This window comes from Penicillium riverlandense, assembly GCF_028828495.1.
Source record: "Penicillium riverlandense strain IBT 135883 chromosome Unknown utg000006l_segment0_segment0, whole genome shotgun sequence".
Taxonomy (NCBI): Eukaryota; Fungi; Ascomycota; class Eurotiomycetes; order Eurotiales; family Aspergillaceae; genus Penicillium; species Penicillium riverlandense.
Window position 1 is genome coordinate 1,276,281 of NW_026643197.1, and position 20,901 is coordinate 1,297,181.

The 20,901-nt window shown below is 53.7% G+C and overlaps 10 protein-coding genes across 10 annotated transcripts; 4 read left to right on the plus strand and 6 right to left on the minus strand.

The window, feature by feature from the left end:
• Nucleotides 1-444: 444 nt before the first annotated feature.
• On the minus strand, nt 445-1,703 carry N7474_006759 (mitochondrial 54S ribosomal protein uL2m; the record flags this gene model as incomplete). Its single annotated transcript, XM_057198169.1, has 2 exons — nt 445-546; nt 600-1,703. The coding sequence occupies 2 exons, from the start codon at nt 1,701-1,703 to the stop codon at nt 445-447; spliced, it is 1,206 nt and encodes a 401-aa protein (XP_057051609.1).
• A 973-nt stretch (nt 1,704-2,676) lies between these two features.
• On the plus strand, nt 2,677-4,279 carry N7474_006760 (B-type cyclin nimE; the record flags this gene model as incomplete). Its single annotated transcript, XM_057198170.1, has 4 exons — nt 2,677-2,685; nt 2,813-3,203; nt 3,304-4,128; nt 4,179-4,279. 4 exons carry the CDS (start codon nt 2,677-2,679, stop codon nt 4,277-4,279), a joined length of 1,326 nt encoding a protein of 441 aa, XP_057051610.1.
• A 930-nt stretch (nt 4,280-5,209) lies between these two features.
• Nucleotides 5,210-6,110, plus strand: N7474_006761 (HIT family protein; the record flags this gene model as incomplete). Its single annotated transcript, XM_057198171.1, has 3 exons — nt 5,210-5,464; nt 5,593-5,686; nt 5,851-6,110. The coding sequence occupies 3 exons, from the start codon at nt 5,210-5,212 to the stop codon at nt 6,108-6,110; spliced, it is 609 nt and encodes a 202-aa protein (XP_057051611.1).
• A 226-nt stretch (nt 6,111-6,336) lies between these two features.
• Nucleotides 6,337-7,976, minus strand: N7474_006762 (tRNA (guanine-N2-)-methyltransferase; the record flags this gene model as incomplete). The annotated part of the gene is made up of 5 exons (XM_057198172.1): nt 6,337-6,354; nt 6,409-6,533; nt 6,583-6,788; nt 6,857-7,731; nt 7,863-7,976. 5 exons carry the CDS (start codon nt 7,974-7,976, stop codon nt 6,337-6,339), a joined length of 1,338 nt encoding a protein of 445 aa, XP_057051612.1.
• A 529-nt stretch (nt 7,977-8,505) lies between these two features.
• Nucleotides 8,506-10,174, minus strand: N7474_006763 (putative histone deacetylase SIR2; the record flags this gene model as incomplete). Its single annotated transcript, XM_057198173.1, has 4 exons — nt 8,506-8,688; nt 8,742-8,921; nt 8,982-9,844; nt 9,952-10,174. The coding sequence occupies 4 exons, from the start codon at nt 10,172-10,174 to the stop codon at nt 8,506-8,508; spliced, it is 1,449 nt and encodes a 482-aa protein (XP_057051613.1).
• Nucleotides 10,175-10,365: 191 nt separating this feature from the next.
• Nucleotides 10,366-11,612, minus strand: N7474_006764 (ACL4 family protein; the record flags this gene model as incomplete). Its single annotated transcript, XM_057198174.1, has 2 exons — nt 10,366-10,999; nt 11,053-11,612. 2 exons carry the CDS (start codon nt 11,610-11,612, stop codon nt 10,366-10,368), a joined length of 1,194 nt encoding a protein of 397 aa, XP_057051614.1.
• A 199-nt stretch (nt 11,613-11,811) lies between these two features.
• Nucleotides 11,812-12,579, plus strand: N7474_006765 (RWD domain-containing protein; the record flags this gene model as incomplete). The annotated part of the gene is made up of 1 exon (XM_057198175.1): nt 11,812-12,579. One exon carries the CDS (start codon nt 11,812-11,814, stop codon nt 12,577-12,579), a length of 768 nt encoding a protein of 255 aa, XP_057051615.1.
• Nucleotides 12,580-13,293: 714 nt separating this feature from the next.
• On the minus strand, nt 13,294-14,246 carry N7474_006766 (LYR motif-containing protein; the record flags this gene model as incomplete). The annotated part of the gene is made up of 3 exons (XM_057198176.1): nt 13,294-13,923; nt 13,979-14,139; nt 14,198-14,246. 3 exons carry the CDS (start codon nt 14,244-14,246, stop codon nt 13,294-13,296), a joined length of 840 nt encoding a protein of 279 aa, XP_057051616.1.
• A 321-nt stretch (nt 14,247-14,567) lies between these two features.
• N7474_006767 (E2 ubiquitin-conjugating protein MMS2) lies at nt 14,568-15,218 on the minus strand (the record flags this gene model as incomplete). Its single annotated transcript, XM_057198177.1, has 5 exons — nt 14,568-14,628; nt 14,678-14,757; nt 14,818-14,943; nt 15,004-15,083; nt 15,146-15,218. 5 exons carry the CDS (start codon nt 15,216-15,218, stop codon nt 14,568-14,570), a joined length of 420 nt encoding a protein of 139 aa, XP_057051617.1.
• Nucleotides 15,219-15,402: 184 nt separating this feature from the next.
• On the plus strand, nt 15,403-20,758 carry N7474_006768 (uncharacterized protein; the record flags this gene model as incomplete). The annotated part of the gene is made up of 4 exons (XM_057198178.1): nt 15,403-15,480; nt 15,537-15,603; nt 15,657-15,830; nt 15,885-20,758. 4 exons carry the CDS (start codon nt 15,403-15,405, stop codon nt 20,756-20,758), a joined length of 5,193 nt encoding a protein of 1,730 aa, XP_057051618.1.
• Nucleotides 20,759-20,901: the final 143 nt, after the last annotated feature.

A 20,901-nucleotide genomic window follows, 5' to 3' on the forward strand; every position in this document is an offset into this window, starting at 1 on the left:
ATGGGATCCTGGTCCATCCAGAGGGGAGGAAGGGTGGTGGTGGCAGTAGAGAATCCGAATCGATAATATCACGAGAAGTGGCGTAGTTGATACGAGTGAGAGATGAAGAAATCGAGTCAGAGCCAGCCAGTCAATGTTCAGGCAAGGCTGAGCCGTTCCGCCTTTGATGGTTGTACAACAGAGCTCCCCATCCTCGAACCCCCTATTAAGTTATGATTATTCGTCCGACCAGTTGGCAATCAGTGGAGAAACTTCCATCGTGTTCTTCAACCATAGTCATAAAACGTACACGCACGGCAGCGTTGCCTGGAGGCTTGGCAGATCGACACGATCGATCTAACCGAATACAGTATGCTGGATGCTACAGTGGTGAACTATACAAGGGTGGGCTGTACAAAAGGACCAGAAAAAGGAGAGACAGAGAGTACAGTATAATACAGATATCTAGTTGTATCCACGACGGCGTTTGCCTTGGTTGCGAGGCCGGGCATGCACCACCGCCTTGTTGATCTTCCACTTCGGGCGAGTCTTGTAGCCGGATTTGGTCTGCCAACAGTCAGTCAAAGAATCCAATCACATACAATGGGAAAAACACATACCGGAATACCCCAAGGGCTCTTCGGGTCCACATTACCCTTGGACTTGCCACGACCACCACCGTGAGGGTGGTCCATTGCGTTCATGGCCAGACCACGAACGGTGGGACGGATGTTGAGCCAGCGCGAGCGGCCTGCCTTGCCAATCTGATTGTAGTGGTAATTCGGGTTGCTGGCAACGCCAATGGTGGCACAGCAGTCCTTGTGGATGAGACGAGACTCGCCGCTCTGGAGGCGGATGGTGATGTGAGTGGCCAGGCGCTCCTGTCGTTGGCGTTCTCGCTGCGACAGGGGTTTCTTCTCGGTCTCATCCTCCTCGGGCGTCATCTCCCGGTTCTGCTGCTGCTGTTGGGATTGATCCCCCTTGGCGACGACGGTGGCATGGGTCCCCGCGCTCCGACACAACTGCCCCCCTTTCCCTGGCCGCAGGCCGACATTGAAAATCAAAGTGCCCACGGGAATCATATGCAGGGGGAGACAATTGCCTCTCCAGGCGGTCCGGGCGGCCAGCACACCAGGATCCACGGTGCCACCCATGCTCTTCCAGAGATCTTCCGGGATCCCGGACATGTAGCTCTGCACCACGTCTCCCGCACGCATTCCGTCGGCGGCGATGATGTAGCTCACTTGCTCGGTCTTTTGGTTACGGACCAGGGCAATATGCGCCGTCCGGCCGGGGTCATACTCAATGCGCTCCACGAGGTGCGGCCCCGGTGCCATGCGCAAGAAATCGACCGTCCGTATCCGACGTTTGTGGCCACCACCCCGATGGCGAACGGTGATTCTGCCCGAGTTGTTCCGGCCACCTTTGGCGTGGCCGCGCTTGGGGAAGGTCAGCTTGTGGTGAGGGCGGCCTTTCCACAGGTGATCATTGATGGGTCGCCGCAGATGTCGCACACCGGGTGTGCGAGGGGTATATTTTCGGATCAGCACGCCCGAGTCACTGCGGGTTGGTGGAGGAGCGAATGCAGCCGATTGATCGAAGGCCGGGGTGGACGGGACGGTCTCTTTTTGCTCGATGACTTGAGCGTAGCCGCGAGCAGGAATAGAGGGTAGACTCCTGAACGGCAGCCGAAGACTCCGCAGAGCCAGTCGGGGCTGCAACATGGTGGTGGAGGTCAGGATGTGAAGTGCAATTGACGAACGCACCCGTCGGTGTTGACCCTGATGATGAATGGCAGCAAAAAGTTCAGGACCGAGCCACAGTCACGTGGATCAGCCCAGCCACAGTCGCCGTGGCTCTTGTTTAGGTCACCTGACCTGGCCCTGGTTGCCCGGCAACACCATTGTTGATCGGGCGCACGATCGCGCTGCGCGTATCCATTACGGCACAGAACCTCATACCGCAGTAAGGGTAACTACCACGCCAGGCATCATTTGGCTGGTATCCCGCAGTAGGTTCATATCGATCAAATAGGAGAATAGACGTAAAGTTAGAGACAGAAATAATCGTACTCTCGGCCCTTTTCCCCGTTCATCATTCGGTCTTGTTGTACGCGAGTCTGTACTGGGTGGGCCTCTGTCCTGTTTTCCACGCTAAGCCAGTTTCCCCCCAAACACCCTCTCTCTCTCGCCTTCTCGCTTCCCTCCCCATCAACATCGTTTTCAAGCTTCCCTTCCGCTCTCCTTCCCTCCCACTTCTTCTTATCTCGTGTTGTCTCTGTTGCTCCGGACTCGACGCGTGTCTCTCTTACTCTTCCTTCCCACACAAACCCGCTTCTCACGCGCCATTCGGCCTATTAGATCGGGCTCTTCGCGGGTCTCGTCATCACCGTCAACATCACCTTGTATGTATTGTTGGCGTTAGCCAGTCATACCGTCCTCAACCACTCCAAACAAACTGCATCGACACCCTACATTGTAGTTCCTTCGGATTGAACTGCATTTTCACGCGTGGTACGTGCACCTCGACCTTCTCGTCTCTGTGGTGGTCTCTGTGGTATTTAGTCCCCACCGGCCCGTCGACCGGAATGCTGACGAGACTGTCTCCTCCGTAGGACAAGAATCATTATATTCCTGTCCCTTTCCTTCTTCCCCCTACGCGTCCTCGTCTCTTCTTTTCTCCTTGGAGTCCAACACAATGCCCCAGGTAAGTCACCCCTCGCTGTCTCATTTGGGACAACCCATTTTTCACCCTATGCAATTTTTTCCTCATCGTCCTCACCCTTCAAAACACAACACCCCAAGTTATCTTCCCCAAACTGACCCCAATCCAGGCCCGTAGCCTCCGCACCCGAGGCACGATGAATGAGAACGATGAAAACGGGCCTTCGACGCGTCTAACGCGGGCCAAGTCAGCTGCCCTCACCGACACTGGCGCCACCAAGAAGCCCCTGCAGACCAAGCGGGCGGCCACAACTAACGCCAATGGGCCCCAACGTCGAGCAATGGCTCTCAAGGATGTGAGCAACGTCAACAAGGGTGACGATGCTGAGACCAAGGTTGGAAAGAAGGGCGCTGTCAAGCCTGGCTTGACCTCCAAGGCGACCACTCACACTGGAGCTGTTCAGAAGCTCAGCCGTACCAACTCGTCCCGAGCGGGGCCTCGAGACAATGTTGCCAAGAAGCCTGCCTCATCCGACATCAAGCGTTCAGGGAGCGGACCCGGTGCCATTGGCAGCACAAAGAAGCGGCCGTCGAGCCAAAAGTCGATCCCGGAGGAGCCTGCGCTGGCTGACGAGCCCCCCGCAAGAAGCTTGACAGCAAGACCCCCGCGCCCGGGATGAAGAGGTTGTTACAGAGAGTGTCGCGTTGGCCCCTGGCGTGCCAGATCTGGATATTGAGGACCTGTACGACCCTTTGATGGTTGCTGAATACGTGGTTGAGATCTTTGATTACCTGAAGGACCTCGAGCTGCGGACATTACCCAATCCCGACTACATCGAGCACCAACCTGACCTGGAATGGAAGATGCGTGGTATCCTGGTCGACTGGCTGATTGAGGTCCACACGCGTTTCCGCCTGCTCCCGGAAACTCTGTTCCTGGCTGTCAACATCATCGACCGTTTCCTGTCGGCTGAGGTGGTGGCTCTGGACCGCCTACAGCTCGTCGGCGTGACGGCCATGTTCATTGCCTCCAAGTACGAGGAGGTCCTGTCTCCCCACGTTGCCAACTTCAGCCACGTCGCCGATGAGACCTTTTCGGACAAGGAGATCCTGGATGCGGAGCGTCACATCCTGGCAACCCTGCAGTACAACATGAGCTTCCCCAACCCCATGAACTTCCTGCGCCGGATTTCCAAGGCCGACAACTACGACATCCAGACTCGGACTCTGGGCAAGTACCTCATGGAGATCAGCCTTCTCGACCACCGATTTATGGCCTATCCGCAAAGCCAGATCTCCGCCGCCGCCATGTACCTGGCGCGTCTTATTCTGGACCGTGGACCCTGGGATGAAACGTTGGCCCACTACTCCGGGTACACAGAGGAGGAGATCGATCCGGTCTTCCGCCTGATGGTCGACTATCTCCACCGTCCTGTCTGCCACGAGGCCTTCTTCAAGAAGTATGCCAGCAAGAAATTCCTGAAGGGTGAGTATTCTATTGTGCCGTCCTTTGGTCATAACTAACGCGTCTCACAGCTTCGATCCTCACGCGTCAATGGGCCAAAAAGTATCACCACTTGTACATTGACAGCTCCCTCTCCGAACCGTACAATTCCATCAAGGACAGCGAACAGTAACGATGCCATTTACGAATGTGATGCTAGCCCTGTCTCTCGGCGATGCTGTCTTTTCACGATATCATCACTCGGCGCTCGCGACATGATTGAGCAGGGAACCCGTGTTCCTACATATTGTTGGCATTTCATTGTTGCTGGTATCCAGTACCTTCTGCATATTCTTACGATGACTTGGTTGAATTTGTGCGCGGTCGCATTTTTTTTTCTTCTTCAGTCCAAGGGGGGTGTTCGGCGCTCAGCCCTACGTGAACGGGGTTTTCTTTTTGCTTTACTGTCTTGTGTCTGCATGGGGCGTCTGTCTCTCGCCAGCCCTGATACCTTTTTTTTTACTTTCACTTCGTCATTCCTGTTGCGTATGACAGGCGTCGGACTATTGTTTTCAATGTCGTTTCGTTGTCTTCAGATCGGAATCTTATCTCGTTCCCGCCGTCGAACGTGTGTCCTACATGTCTCCCTTTTGGCAATTTTGGCCTCGGGGTTGGAGCATCCCAAGGCTTTTGTGTGTCTGGATTCTTGGAGGAAAGAAAGGAGGAACAAAACTGTTGGGTCAAGCGGTTCATGTTGGATGTTTCATCATTTCGGGCTCCCCTTGTGTGGTGTCTCTGGAGGAACGGCCAGGGGCCAGCAGTAATGAGTATTGGGGAGATACAGTCTTTTGTTTTTGAGTCTTTTATTTCTTTCATAGTCGGCTGCGCTGGATTTGAGTGTTTGGCGTAGCTTTGGATACAATTGGGTCTTCACTTCTATCTGTCTTGGCTTGAGAACATCGTGTACTCGTCTGTCGCGTGGTGGTTCGTAGAGAGAGAGGTGTATGACTTAGCCGAGGTTCACCCCATCATTTCCAACAACTACCGACCTGCAACATACTGGGGCTGTCATAGAATTAATCCCCCCGACAAACTATACATAACGATCTGTATAATATTCAACATGATATCCCCATCATGCCCCTTCTGCACGATCGCATCCTCCACCCCACCCATTTCTCCCACCACCGGAGCAGCAGAACCAACACAGCCGAGCACAACGAGTCCAGACACAGCACCAACAGCCCACCTGATTCTCTCGACAGAGCATGTCCTCGCCTTTCTGGACATCATGCCCCTGACGCGCGGCCACGTGCTCGTCACCCCAAGACGGCACTATGAGATGCTGGGCGATGTGGGCGTTGCTGTTGGGCAGGAGGTATGTATTACTACCGAATCTCATAAAGGATGTGATTTGATTTTATCTTTGGGATGATTGTTGTTCTTTTTGCTACGCTGTCAAAAGAAGGAAGTACTCAATCGCTGACCTGGTCTTGTTTCGTCTAGATGGGGAAATGGCTTCCTATCCTGTCAAGGGTTGTCACCCGGACTGTCTTGGGGGAAGATGCAGAGAAACATTGGAACGTTGTTCAGAATAACGGTACGTTTCTGTCTTTATTTTTTTGTTTTTTTAATCATATCATCTGGAGTATACACGAGATACATACCCCTTTATTTCCACGCAACACGGAACACGTTATATCATAGAAGAGATACAACACACCCCTCAATCAGACTAACACACGATCAATTCAATCCAACCAGGCGCCCGCGCAGCCCAACAAGTCCCGCACGTGCATTTCCACATCATCCCTCGTCCCGCCGCGGAGGGGGCTTGGAATCCACGACTGAAACCGAGTTTCGCCATGTTTGGCCGCGGCCAGAGAGACGATCTCGATGATGACGAGGGGGCCAGTCTGGCGAGTGAGATGAGGGCGGAGCTTGCGCGGGAAGTGCAGCGCGTCTTTGAGGAAGAGGGGGTAGACTTGGGGCTGGATGATACGAAGCAGAGAGGGAAGTTGTGACTTGTCTTCCTCTTTGTCTTTCTTCCTGTAGTTGCAGCCATGCTTGTGTGTGTTTTGGTGAACTTTGAGTGGTCTGTTGGTTGAATATCCTCGTCTTCACTTTATTTGGTGCGTGTCTATATCTCCTGCTGTGGACGGTGAGGAGAGGTCAAGTGGCTGGAGCCAATTGACTCTGTCGTTGTTGGTGGTGGTCTCTCTCATGGCATGTGTGCCTGCCAGCGAAGACTTATTTTTTGGCGAAAAACTATACCAAAGAGTTAGATGGTCTGCCAAATCACAATACAATTCGAGTCTATACCTTCCGTCGGAATTCATTGAGATCATCGGCACTCATGCCCTGGCCATCAGCTTTGCTTCGAGCCAATGACAAATCCGACTCTTCTCCCTCCGGAAGACGACGGTATGTTATGAGTCGGCGAGACCCTAGCAACAAAATTAGCGCTGTAGAAGACCAAATGAAATTGGGGCATACAGTTATTAAACGGCTGAACAGAAACACTGAGCACCTCCAGATTCGGATGCATGGGAATCGGGAACTCGACGTCCTCGTCGCTGGCAGTTGGCATCCACATCGACAGACGGCCATCGTTGACTAGAGTCTGTGCAGCAAATTCCAGGATATCACTCTGCAGTGCCTCAAACCCGTACGGCTTTTTAGGAGCGATGTATCCCGGACGGCTGTTGCAACACCGTTCGTCAGCTTCGCTAAACCAGAAAAAGAGATCAGAAGAGGGGGAAAAACATACTAGTGAGCCGGAACACCATCAATATAAACGGGTTGCTTGCCGCGCCCGTCTTTCATCCCCAAAACCCTCAGCCCTTCACGAACGCCATACGGCGGATCACAAACAATCCCATCGAGGAACTGCGCTCTACGCAGCGGGCTATTCGTAAGATCCGAGATAAACGTCTCGACGAACTGGCTCATGAGCCCATACTGCCGAAAGTTGTGCAGCAGGCACATTCCGTCCTTGCGCTCATCCGCCTTCCCGCTGAAGGCACGACCATCGATATCCGACCCCAGCGTGAGAGCCCCGAAATGCGCAGCAGAGATGATAAAGCTGCCTGTTCCGACGAACGGGTCGTAAAAGAGCTTCCCCGGCGCGGCGTGCGCCATATTCGCCGTGACGAGACTCAGCTCGGCGTCCATGGAGGTCGTGCTGATATATTTTCGTTTCTTCAAGTCGTACTTGTCAACGGCACTGCGATTCCCCTCCGCGATCTTGCGGCCTAGATATATCTTCCTCGGTTCAGAAGACTGCGTCACGCCCTCAACTGCGGCGGCTTCCACGTCAGACACGTACTCCTCCATCACCCACCACTGCTGATCCGGATTCTTGAGCCGGATCGGGCCCGTGAAGTCGACATAGGAGAACGACTTGATTATCTCCATCTTGGCGGAATGGCTCCGTTTTCCGGCGAAGCACTCGACGTAAAATGCAAAGGGTGTCGTGTGGTACTGGGCCCACAGATGCGGCGTCCGGCGCTGCACGTCGGCATGCACTTCTTCATAGGTGCTGCCTTGTCCCCAGAGCTCGTATATGTCTTTGGAGAGAATGCTGCGCGGAATTAGGGCCCGCGCAGCTGCTTCGTCTTTTAGTTTGACGATGCAATATGGTGCCTGTGTGGATTGTATTAGCGCGGTTCTGGTTCAGGAAATAGATAACCAAGGTGTGAAAGGGGATAAATGAGAAATTAATGTTCGGACCCAAGTAATGGACAGAAAATATCGATGAGATTTATCACACGTACATAGTCGTTGTAGGAGATGATCTCCAGATCGATGCCGGCTAGAGTGGCCAGGGCCTGGATTTCTGGTAGTCGAAAGGACTCGTGCTGCTGCGCGAACCGGATCAGATACTCCATCCTGGCCGCAGACTCTTTTGCGGTAGGTATATTTCTTGTGTTTTGTGGGTTTGTGTTGGCTCAGATCACCCGGTCGAACACTGCCGGCGGGGTGTGGTGAGGTGGAAGTTTTTTGATTTTATTTTTCATCTTCGGATCAGACAGGATCTGGCAGCGCTCGCTTGGTTGACACGGCGTGGACTACTTTATTTCCTTTAATCCAATGACTTTTAATCTAATGAGCTTAACAATAATATTGATGCTCACCGGATTGATCGGAATTTGTATTTATTGGCAATCTACTGGGCCAATCGAAAAGACTACGTACCTCTCTACTACTACGAAGAACAGCACCAGACCAATAATCAAGACCTTGACTCGACAGCCAAATCTATAGATACTCATATCCAGAAATATACTCATATCCAGAAATTTCCCAGTCCAAAGAGAATAACAGAATACCCACCTTCGTGTTCCATAATCTATGCGCCATCCCATACACAGGGTAAAAATAAGTGAGGGCAATCCAGAGAAAAAGAAAACTCCAGCGCTATGCGCCAACCACCCGAAACATATGTCGTGACTCGTATCCCTCAACGGGAGTGACTTCTACTCTCTCATCAGCGGGTATCATATGATGCTGCAAATCCCAGCCGGCTCGGCGGCAGAGCTCCGATACGACTACGTCGCAGTCGCCCAGGAGGTCAATGTCGAAGCCGGTGTGCGACACAGGCTGGAGCGAATTAGTCTATGCTCATGATTGAGAGAGGGGATAGATGGGCGTACCGTGCGCGATATGTAGATCTGCGGTACATTGCGCGGCAGGATCCCGGGCACTTCTGCGACGGGAGCTACCTTTAACGAGGTGCCGATGACGATGACCAAATCGGCGAGTTCGCGATCGTGGTGCACGAGACGGCGACCGAACTCGTCTGGAAGATCTTCGCCAAAGAACGTGATATCGGGCTGCAGCGGAGGGTAAGTAAGCATGAAAGGCAGTTTTCAGAAGAGGTTGTTATCACCAACCTTCATCACGCCCGGAGTCGGAATCTCATAATCCTCCTCATCCGAGCTGTCGTCGGAATCCTTGCGGCGCTTCTGCTGCCCATTGGAACTCCGCTTGCGCTTCAATCCCTGAGGCTTCAATGCATCCTCCGCGATACTCTTTTGACAGGCGGTACATTCCGGGATAGTACCGTCCTTGATGTCATTAAAGATTGCATCGCCCGAGACCTTGAACTTGCATTTCATACAAGTTGCCGTCGCAAAGGATCCGTGACACTGTACAATCTTCTCGGGAAGAACCCCCGCGTTGGCCTCGATATTGTCGATGTTCTGGGTATAGTTGGTCAACAACTTGCCCTTATCCTGCAGCAGCCGAATAAAGCCATGGGTAGGCGAGTATTTCTTCTCCGTGGGCAGGATATCCTTGGCGATCGAGAAGAAGATGCTGGGATCTTCGCGGAAGATATGGATATCAAACACCTCTTGCGGGTCACTCAGTCCCAGATGTTCGAGCCGCGAGTAGAGACCCGTATCCTTGGAACGAAAGTCCGGGATCCCCAGGCTCGTGGAGATGCCGGCGCCGGTCAACACGATGACATTCTTGGACTCCCGGAGCAGCTTCACGGCATCGTCAATCGTATTATACTGCGGCAGCTTCGGCCGCCGGGAAAACTCCCGGGAGATGGCAATCGCCAGAAGAGGGTGGAAGGCCTCGTCGGGCGCGCCGTCCAGGAAGGCCGGCGGTACGATGCCAAATGCCGTGCACAGCTTCTTCGCCGTCACGGTTTCTCGGGCGATGGTCTCCTCCACAAAGGCCGCCTTGCCGATCGCATGCAGGCGCTGGCGATATGCCACTGCTTCTTCGAGGGTACATGCACCGGGCACTATTATCAAAGAACCAGATAGTTAGCGTGGGGGTGCGGTTCTGATGATGTCTGTCTCCGCCAAAGCGGGGGTTCAGGAAAGGATGGGAACGAGAGACAGAACATACCGAGCCCATCGCGAAGCTGGTCATCGCGCAGCAGCTGGATCGCCTCGTCGGCGTCGGACAGCGTCTCCCAGGCATCGGAGTCGTCGCTGTCCGTGTCCAACTCGGACGAGACCTCCGGGTCTTGGGCCGCAGCGGCCTCGGCGACCAGGTCGACGGTCTCGATCTCGACGACCGGAGACTTGAGCGCCTCGCTGGGCTCAGTGGGCGCCGGTAACAAGTCCATTGCTGAGGAAGGCGAGAGAGTTCAGGGTCTTTGTTGCCCATAAATTTGTATGGGAGTCGGGGGTGCATTAATCCGGGCCGAGGTCAGTGGCGAATCCGAAGTATACGGGGAGTATACAGGGACTGGTATACACTATTTTAAACGCCAGAGAGGTAAAAGAGGGAAAGTAGTATGTCTATGGTATCCTTGTTTTATGAATCCGCCATCTCATGATCCTCGTCCGACTCAACATCCTCATCATCCCATTCCTCATCTTCTCCCTCGTCCTCGCCCTCACTATCATCCATAACCTCCCCAAGCTCCTTATTCATCTCCTGCACCAGCTCCATCGCATGATCACGCAGCGGCTCATCCTCGTAGTCCAATAGTCCGTAAAGCTTTAGACTCTGCATGAGCCACTCGCGACTCGCAACCAGCGACGCATGCCGCGGGTTCTCCGCGTCTTCAGCATCAGCATCCTTGGGAGCCTGTTGCTTCTCCGCCAGCAGATAAAGGCACCAGCCGCCCAGATACCACGCCTCCACGCTCTGGTCATCTTCCAGAATCAGCCGCTCAAGGACCTCCAGCGCCTCCATCTCCAGCGTTACCTCCATGAGCAGCCGAGCCAAACTAATGCGCACAGCAAAGTCGGGCACGTTGGGGTCTTCTGGGGGTAGGTCTTTCCATAGCCCGATACTCCGTGTGAGCGCTGCTTGTGCGTCTTCGGTTCGTAGCTGTGATATCCGGATCGAAGCGAGGGTCTGCAGCACTTCTGGGGCGTCAGGCGTCACGAGGAGAGCCTCAGTAATGAGGGAATCGCAGCGCGATTCTGCATCTTCTTCCCATCTGGTACAAATGTTAGTGTGACAACAGAAAAGAAGTATGAGGGAAGCACATACGAAAGATCAGTCATGTAGATCTCCGACACGGCGCAGAGGGCATTCGCCAGTTTTGTCTTCTTTTCTTGAGCGTCCGCGACCTCTTCTGGTGCTGTTTTCCCTTCCAAGGACTGCAGGGTCTGTCGGAGGGACGACACGCCCTTCTCAAACCACTGCACGCTATCCTTGCCGCCCTCCTCGCTCAATTGAGCCAGCCAGAGAAATTTCTCTGCTCCTCCGCCCTCCGCCTCGGATATTGAGCCATTGGGATCCAATTCGACCGCGCGCAGAAAGTGCTGGCGCGCTGTATCGATCTCGCCCAGCTCAACGTTGATCTCCCCCAGTAGGTTGACGGCCAGTCGTTGCGCTGCACTATTCGCCGGCGCCAGATCCAGCGCCTGCTGTGCGACTTCAACTGCTGCGTCGGCCTGACCGGTTTGCAGCAGCACGCTGGCCTGGTCGAGTAATGTGGAGGGGTCGGGTTTGCTCATGGCGTTTTTGGAGACGGAGCCACCGGGGCTGAGGACGGATTGTGGGCGGGACGACTTGCTCTTCTTCTTCTGAGGCCTGGATTTTCCCATTGCCGAGGATCTGAGAATTGTGTAGAGAGGAGGAGGAGGGAGAAGCGATAAGAAAAAAAGTTGAAGCTGGCGATTGGTCTGTTTGACTGGTTTGCATGTGGGACCTTCTTCCTATCGATCCAGGAATTAACTACGTGCTTGTCTCTCTCCGTACTTCCCTTTCTTTCCCCCCTCCAAGTCGGGCGCATATTCAGAAAACATGGGCCGCGAGGACCAGGCCGAGGAGCGCGAGGTCCTCGACTCGATCTTCCCCGACGAGATCACAGGTGAGTTTCGTTCCGGGTCCGGTTACTTTTTGGTTTCGCCCGCGCTGACCGAAATCCCGCGGGCAGATGTGTCCGAGCATGCATACAGAGTATCAATCAGTCTCGACCCGCCCGAGTTCGATGGCGAGGAGGCCGAACGGCCCGTGATATACCTGGAGGTATCCTACCCAGAAGACTACCCGGATGTGGCACCAGACCTCAACATCTCCGCGCCGCCCAATGCCCCCAAGAACGACCGGATAGACGTTCAGGAAGACCGCGAGCGGCTCCTGGAGGCACTACAAGAAACCATCGAAGAGAACATGGGCATGGCGATGGTGTTTACGCTTGTGAGCGCGCTGAAAGATAGCGCCGAGCTCCTCATGGCCGAGCGGGCGAACGCCGCCCAGGCCATACAGCAGATGGCTGCTGCACAGGCGGAGGAAGAGGAGAACCGCAAGTTCCAGGGGACGCCGGTTAATCGGGAGACGTTTTTGGAGTGGCATGCACGGTTTAAGAAGGAGATCGAAGATGAGGAGCAGCGGCAGCGCGAGGAGAAGGAGGCCGAGGATAAAAAGAAAAAGGCGTCGGCGAGAGAGGAGAAGAAGTTGACGGGCCGGCAGTTGTGGGAGCGTGGATTGGCTGGGAAGGCTGATTATGATGAGGAGGACGACGAGGAGACGGTGTCGGCTGGTGTTGACAAGCTTAAGGTGGCTTCGTGAAAGACCATCCATAGACATGTTTATACGACCCATTCCATTACCCGCTATGAAGATATTTCTTTTATTCATGGGTTGTTACAGCTAAGTGGTACAGGACATTGTACATCGACCAGGTGAGAGGAGACGAGGGTCAGGCCGATGAGTCCTGGGGGCTTTCAACCCGCTGAATATGAAAGTTACCCGTAAATGGGCATGATGGTGGTACAGATCATGATCGAGCAGCTCATCATGACCATTGGTGTATGTTGCGACTTCTCTCAATCACGACCTACGCAGTCAGCTCGGCGCTGTCAAAGATAGACGAGGGCAAACAACTTGTCGACAATGTCTTTCCATTCCTGGATTTGTCGATGGGTGTATCCTCGTAATCGCCCTGACATTAAGGATGAGCTTGACCATCGCAATGAGCCCACTCCGCAGCTTGACCATGTACGGCCCATTGGTCCAAAAGTCTGAATCGGTGCATGCTTTGGCATGGGTATAGCCCAGGTGCTTTCCTTTCCTCATCCATGTCCACTGTGATGTGAATTTCGAGAATAGAAGTCATCCATCCTGGATTTGGCCGTTGCATCACATTGCCCTGATGCTCTCGTTGCATTTTGACAAGACATGAAAGTGTCTCATAGCGCTGTCGGTAAAGATTCAACGCGGAAGCAGGCGGTGCTAGCATAGCAGGCCACGGCGAATTGGCGTATCTCTCAAAGGTCGGAGAGACTATGTCTCGGACTGTCGTTCTCTCTCTTCTTTCTCCGCCAACTCCCGCTCTGCCAACACAATCTGCCACATCTTCTCCGCCATCTCCTTGTTCTTCATATCCTCATTTTTGGTCTTCTCTTTAACATCCCTAAACGCCGTGTAAAGCTCCTCAGTCCACCGGACCGAGTCTTCCATGTTGGTAATATCATCCCAAACGTCTTCATCCCCAGCGAACAGAAGCTCCACCTGTAATCGGTCCCGCTGATCAATCCATTTCTGACGCCTGTCGAGCTTGTTCCGAATCACTCCGCTAAGATTCCTCGGCTGCGGTTTCTTGAAGCGCAAAAACGGGACTCCGCGTGCACTGACGAGCACGGGGACTCGGCGCTTCCCGCTCACGACCGGTCGAGGGCGCAAGAAAATCGATTCGGCATCCGGATGCTGACGGGTGGTTTCGTTTTGCTTGCGGATCCGCTCTTGCTTCTGGACCTGTCTCGGGCCTAACTGTTTCGGCGGCTGTGATTCTGCCAGCTCTCTCTGCCTCGCGACATTGACGGCTCGGAAGGCCTTGATTTTTGCGAGAGTTGCTGTAATCCGGTCTTCGTCGTGCTTATTTCCTTTGCATGCGGAGTGGAGGAGGTCCAGCGCCTGACAAGAGACATGTTAGCCACATGCCGTGGAATCATAACTCGGAGGCGCGCACTGAGTAGCCTGTCTTCAGGGCGTTTCTTGTCTGGGAGGGACTATCAAGACCCTTGTATTGCCGAAACTTCTGCCGCATCAGAGACTTGGCCTCTCCCAGCCATGGCGCGTTACCGACGGAGGGCGAGCATTGTCGCAAAAGAGCTCGGTATAGAGCCCGACCTGACAAGACAAGATGGTCAGCTCAATGCAGACAATATCAAAAAACCATAAGACATACCAGCAAAGCGATGAACCCCCGACCGCTTCGGGACCAACACCTTATGCATCCCGGGGTGTTGCAGACTCGAAGAAAGCTGGCCGGGTGATCGGCAGAGAAGCTGGAGTGATCACGTGATGAACTTTATACTTCATTGAAAATACGATTGCGGCATAAAAATAAATAATGTTACATAGGATAGCAATAAGTGCATTAATCAAGTGGAATTGGGGCTTTCAGGAGAACCCGCGCCGGCGCTTGCTGTCATGCAGGACTGTACACGCTCTAGTAGAATCATGGGAAGGGGACAAGCAAAGAGAACGCAAAACAAAGCCGACCGTCATACTCCGGAAACTTTCCGTGGATTGGTTGTATATAGGAAATTCATGGCTCAAAAGTTCGAGCCTTCCGGAGGCTGCTGCAGCTTCTTGTTGTTGCCCATGGCCATGTACCTATCGAGCCATTAGTCTTGGGGGAGACTCGGGAGCTTGTGGTACGTACCGTCGGAGCTCAATCAGAACAATTTCCATGTTGTAGTCGCGCTTCCATTGAGCGAGGCAGGGAAGTTTTGCGGGATCGACCTAGGGAAATAAATCCTCAGTAAGGATCTTCTTGTGTATCTGTTAACATCCTGCTCGTACCTTGCCGCTCTGAGGATCCACGCAGGGCAGATTGACGCGAGAAACAAATTGGATGGTCGGAGGGTGGTCGGGGTAGTCGGGTCCGCAGTGGATGTTGACACTATATATCCGGTTCTCGTGCACGCTCTAGCCAGGGAGATAGGATCAGTTTTGAGGTCAGAGAAATAGTTCCAAGAAGAGACGAACGTGAGGTGGGCCGAGGATAGTGCCGTTCCAGTTGCTCATCATCATGTCCTCTCCATCCGCAAGACCGTAAGAGCACGCCTCTAGAATCCCAAGTTAGCGGACCCTGCCGAATCCCGCGCGGGTTCCTGGTGGACGGCCGAACCTGCACCCAATCCTTTCTCGCCCTTCTCCAGCTCCTCCAGGAGTCTGAAATTTCTGGGAATCTTGGCCGACATGATGTGGGCACCGAAGTGAGTAGTTTGCGTCGAGTAGCAAGAAGGAAGGAAGAAAGAAAGCATGAGAGGAGGGGCTGAGATCCATTAGTCACCCGAGTCACGTGTGATAAGTGCAACGCTTATCGAGAAGCCACTGGATCATTTGTTGTTGATGGACACGGAGACTCTCCAGCATGCAGTGGCCATGTCCTCCCAATTCTTGCAGACGGAGCTGGCGAACCTCGTCCAGGAGTCCAGAAGAAAGAATGCCGACCTGCGAAATGTGGGTTATCCCCTGCCCGCCACAATGGACTGCATACTAACCCCCGAGGAACCCAGGCTGCCGAGCAGTCGCTCAATGAGCTAAAGGCACTGCCTTCCACTTCGGAGGCTCAAATATCCGCAGGTTTGTGCATCCATGTCTGTTCTCAACTTATTCGACAGCTAACAAGCAGCTAGATCTGGCTCGCCGGCCAACCTTCGTCGACCCGTTCATCATTGCCTGCCATACGCGCCATGCGAAACTTGCGGGAATCGGCGTCATCTGTCTGCAGCGACTCATCGCGTCTCGATCGTTGCCGTCGGCTCGTTTAAAAGATGTCCTTGAAGGGCTCAAGGATACGACGAACCTAAGTAAGTGTGCCTGAATGTAGCCGAGCTCTGTGATAGCTTCTGACGCCGACTTAGGCCTCGACATCCAGTTGAAGATTCTACAATCCTTGCCGTCAATCTTGCAGTTTTACTCCAGTGACCTCAGTGGGGAGCTTCTCGCCAGCACATTGGAAATATGTGCGACCTTACAAGCCAGCAAACCCCTTTCAGTCTCCAGCACCGCGGCGGCCACGCTCCAGCAGCTGGTGGTGTCAGTATTCGAACGAGTTTCAACCGAAGACAATGCTTCCGATGATTCCAAAACCACCACAACCGTCAAGGTCAACGGCAACTCGATCGAGGTGGCACAGTTTGCGTTTGATGCTCTACAGGTTCTAGACGATCTGTGTCGCCTTATCGACGGCGACCAATTACGGTTTCTGCGCATCAAAAGCTTGTCGCCAGCTTTTGTACTCGAGTTAATTGAGAGCATTGTCACCAATAGCGGACGCCTGTTTGTCGGACACCCTGAGCTGTCACAAGTACTGCGTGTTCGGTTTATTCCACTGGCGGTCCGATACCTGTCCGAGAGACATCCCTTTGCTCAGACTATTCGAGTCGCCCGGATTCTCCTTGTGCTCCTCAAGCGCCACATGTCTCTTTTGACAGCGGAGTGCGAGATGGTGCTGGGCCTGATGATACATCTCCTCGAGCCCGATGGGACCAATCCCTGGAAACGAGTGCTGTGCATGGAAGTCTTCCGGGGACTGTACGCAGAGCCAGGAGTTGTGCGACAAATTTACTCGTTGTACGATGGAGTCGACGGCCGAAAGAATATCCTTCGTGATCACATGGCTTCGCTTGTTAAGCTGGCTTCCGAGAAACCCTCCTTGATCGGTGTCAGCAATCAGTCAACGGTTCCCACACGTGCCGACCATTCAAGATCAGCCACCGAGGACCAGATTACCCTTGAGACAGGTGGTGTTACCGGTGTCATCGGGACAACAGCGCCAGCGACCGAGACAAGCGTGTCCGGTATCAGCACCCAATGGAGTGTGCCTCGCACTGCATATATAGAACTTCTCGACAAAACGGAACCACCGCTGCCTCCGGACACATATATCTATGGCCTTGTCCTAAACTGTATCAGCACTTTTGCGGAAGGCCTCGCCAGGTTTATACTGCCCCTGACGGTTCCGGATTCAAAGCAAAAGCGCAAAAACCGATTCCTGACTCCTGACCAAGGACCCGATTCTGCCAGACCATCCCAGGAGCTTTCCAGGGCTGACTCTTGGAGAGTGCAGTCCAACGCACGGTCAAAGAAACCCCCTGTCCCAGTCAATCCTCTGGATTTGCAGTCGCACACTCAATATTCTGCCATCAAGACTTGCGCCTCAATAATTGATCATTGCTGGCCTGCGGTGCTCGCGGCTTGCTCGACATTCTTACATGCGTCACTGGACGATGAGTATTACCATAACCTCGTACGCGCTTTCCAGAAGCTGGCGCATGTCGCCGGTCTGCTCAGATTGTCTGTGCCCCGGGACGCTTTTCTAACAACCCTTGGGAAGGCGGCCATGCCTGCGAGTGTCGGTGGCCCAAAGTCACAAGCTCCTGGGACTCCCACTCCTTCTGGCTCGCAGCAAAGCGATAGCCCTCAGAGGAGACGAAAGAGTTCAGATCTGTCGCACACCAACTCGACACCAGCAGATTCTCTGGGAGCTTCATCTGTGGAAGGTCCTTCGGTGACCTTGAGTACAAGGAACCTTCTTTGCCTTCGGGCTTTACTCAACCTGGGGATCGCTTTGGGTCCAACTCTAGACCAGCCGGCCTGGTCAATCCTCCTCGAGACATTACAGTATAGTGGACTAGTAATTGGCATGTCCACGAGTGCAATGGTCAAATCGGCCAGCGGCTCTGGGGAATCTGCCCCAGTTCCGGGAAATGATGTGCCCACTGCTAATCTCGGGGCAGAGGTCATTGCAGTTCAGGCAGCATCAACAAAGATGTTCGAGAGCACCAGCGACTATCCTAGTTCCTCCTTCAGGGAGATTTTGCTTGCCCTGTTGAAACTCTCTGCATTCACTGAACAAGACGAACCGCAAGAGCCGGCAAGGAAGGCGTCGGACGCTCCCGGGTCGCCTCAATCCTCTCGAAAAGCTGGTCGCTTGCATCAAACCGCCCGACGTGTATCACACACCGTAGGCAGATCAAGGATGCAAGATGAGGAGCTAAAGTTCGTTCTGGAAAAAGGAAATGAGCTAGCCAAAGCAAATCTTGAAAGACTATCCTCGCTCGACGAAGAGGATAGTGCAGCCTGGCAAATTTTGACTCAAAGCCTCATTTCCATCTCGCCAAATACAGAGATTAGCCCCAACCTCCGCCTGCAGGCCAGTGGGATCTTGAACTCGCTCGTGTTCTTGACCATGAAACCAGGAGATGGAGCGGACCCGACGGTCCAGAACAAGATTCAAATGAGAAACTTGCAGACGCTCAAAGACCAGATTGCCTCGCTTTATACATCACATTCGTCTTCGGCCAAGTCTCTTCCAATCACCGTCATCGAGATCCACGAACATAGCCTGGAAGTTCTGGGGAGTATCCTGGAACAATATGCAGAGACCCTGGTGGACGGTTGGGGTCTTATCTTCGATCTGATCTCTGGTGTCTTCCACGGTGATCCAGAGACTGATCAATCAACTCCAGCCACGGCACGCAGAGCATCTGCTCTTCCGGCCGGCCCTCGTCTGGTCCGAGCTGCCTATAAATCACTACAGCTGGTCGCCTCTGACTTCCTTTCTCTACTTCCAGCGCCTTGTCTCCTCAGTCTCGTGAACTCCTTCTCTAGTTTCGCCTCCCAAACCCAAGATTTCAACATCTCTCTCACAACTACCTCTTTCTTCTGGAATGTATCTGATTTTCTCCAAGGGCAAATCGAGCGATTCTCCATCGAGAGCCATGTTGATGCCTCGGTCAGTGAAGAAGAGCTAGCCAATTTGGCAGGGGGCGAGGATCCTTCCGTTTCACGGAATTCACTCTGGCTGCTGTTGTTGCTGCGGATCGTTGATATCACGACAGATAGCAGGCCAGAGATCCGAAATAGCGCGATTCATACATTATTAAGGATCTTCGATGCTTATGGACAGCAGCTTTCCCCGAAGGCGTGGCGTCTGTGTCTCAACCGAGTGCTTTTCCGGATGGTCGAGGAAATCGAGACTGCGCTGTTCCAGTTCAAGAACAGACAAGATGGCCTGAAAGGCGAGGACCTCAAGTCGTGGGTGGAAACGAGTGTCGTGATGATCAAGGGGGTTTCGAGTCTGATGACGAATTTCTTTGAAGCGATCGTTCGCGATGAGAAGTTCGATCATTCCTGGAACCGGCTTCTGAAATACCTCCAGGCGTTGGTCGGTCTGCATCTGCTAGAATTCAGCGAAGCAACGTTCTCCAGTCTCTCGGAAATTCTTCTCAGGGCACAGGATTCGATCAGTAAAGATGCACTTCGATGTGCGTGGCACCTTTGGGCGGATGGCCACCCAGCCGAAGACCAGGCCATGCTGGAGCTCGACCAACCCAACCAAGATGCCGCAATGGCCTATTTGCGTACTTTCCAGCAAATCTACCGTCTTTACAAATTCCATCTAGATGCGGAGCACATCGAGAAGGTGCTTCAGCATCTGCGTCTGCTCATCTGGAACTCTGTTTGCCCACGCTACTCTCCAGACGTGGATCGCCCCTCGGCCGTGCAAGGGCTGGTGATGGAATGCATCAAAACTCTCTGTCGAGAAAAACACGACTCACAGCCAGCAATCTTGTTGTGTCTGGCCGATTTGTCCGATTCGGCGCTATCGAAATGGAGCGTTGGTGCAGACAGCAGAAGGCCGGCGTTTGTGGCATTCTCCAAAAACGCCATTGATCTCATCAGCTGGTACATCACCGAGTTTGGCATCAAGAAGGACATCTTCTCCAATGGCGCGCTTGCAACGGCTCTCGAACGCCTCAGTGCCCCGATCATGCAGAAGTACATGTGGCAAGGAAAGGACCGCGAACCCTTCCTCTGGCAAAAGGCCACAACCACATCTTTGAATGTCCTGCAGGTGGCAGTCCCCTACGTGGAAAAGCAGTACACCGAAGCCAATCAACACGAGACATCCCGGTTCTGGCAGTGTGTCGTCGATATCACCCATGGCATCGTGTCAGCCCGCGGCTTCCAGGCGCAGCAACTGTCCAACACGCGCATTCTGGCCGATGAGTCCTTCGACATCTCCGCCTTCACTCGGCTGAAGACACTCATCCTCCCATTCCTAGGCGCCCCCGCCATCCCAGACTCGATCCGCCGCGACTTTGCCTGCGCACTCTTCCACTCCTCCTTCATCTACGCCCCGCAACGCTTCGATCTCCCCGCCGCCCGGATCGAGGAAGCGCCTCTACAGGACTTCTATACCATCCGTCCAGGGCGCACCTTCGATCCGCCTCCAACGCTGCGCCCGAAAATCGCCTACGTCCTCATTGATACCCTCTTCGAACTCGCCTCCAGCGCCCGTGACAAGAACCCCAATGAACCGTCCCCGCACACTCTCCTCGCCCGCTCCATCTCGCCTTACCTCCTCCTCCGCTGCGCCGTCTCGCTCAAATCCTACATCGCAGACCAGCCGCTCCGCGGTCTAATGCCGCAGCCCACGCCAGCGCGCAAGGCCCTCTTGCATCTTTTACTGCATATGGTCCAGTTAAAAAGTGAGCCGTCTGCTATCCCGGACCCGCCTGCCATCCAGACCGTCTCGGTGGTAGCGTCAAGTGCCAATACGAAGTCTTCTACTTCTGCGCAGCATTCCCGTCGACACCTTGAATGGCTGTATCCACTTGTCGTCGGAGCTGTGCAGGTCGCTGGCAAGGAGCGTGATGATGGGCAGGTTCTTCAAGCTTTGGCGAAGGTGTTGCAGGAACTTGGCCTAGTCGAGGACAAGGATGTGTAGGGACGGGCAAGCAAGCTGGAGCTGGTTTCATTGTTTCAACGATAGATAGCCCGGAGTTGGATTTTCTCTTTCAGTCCCTTCTCTACTTTTGAATATAAACATCTCTCTTTATGTGTGCAACTGGCAATGAAGAATTGTTTCAA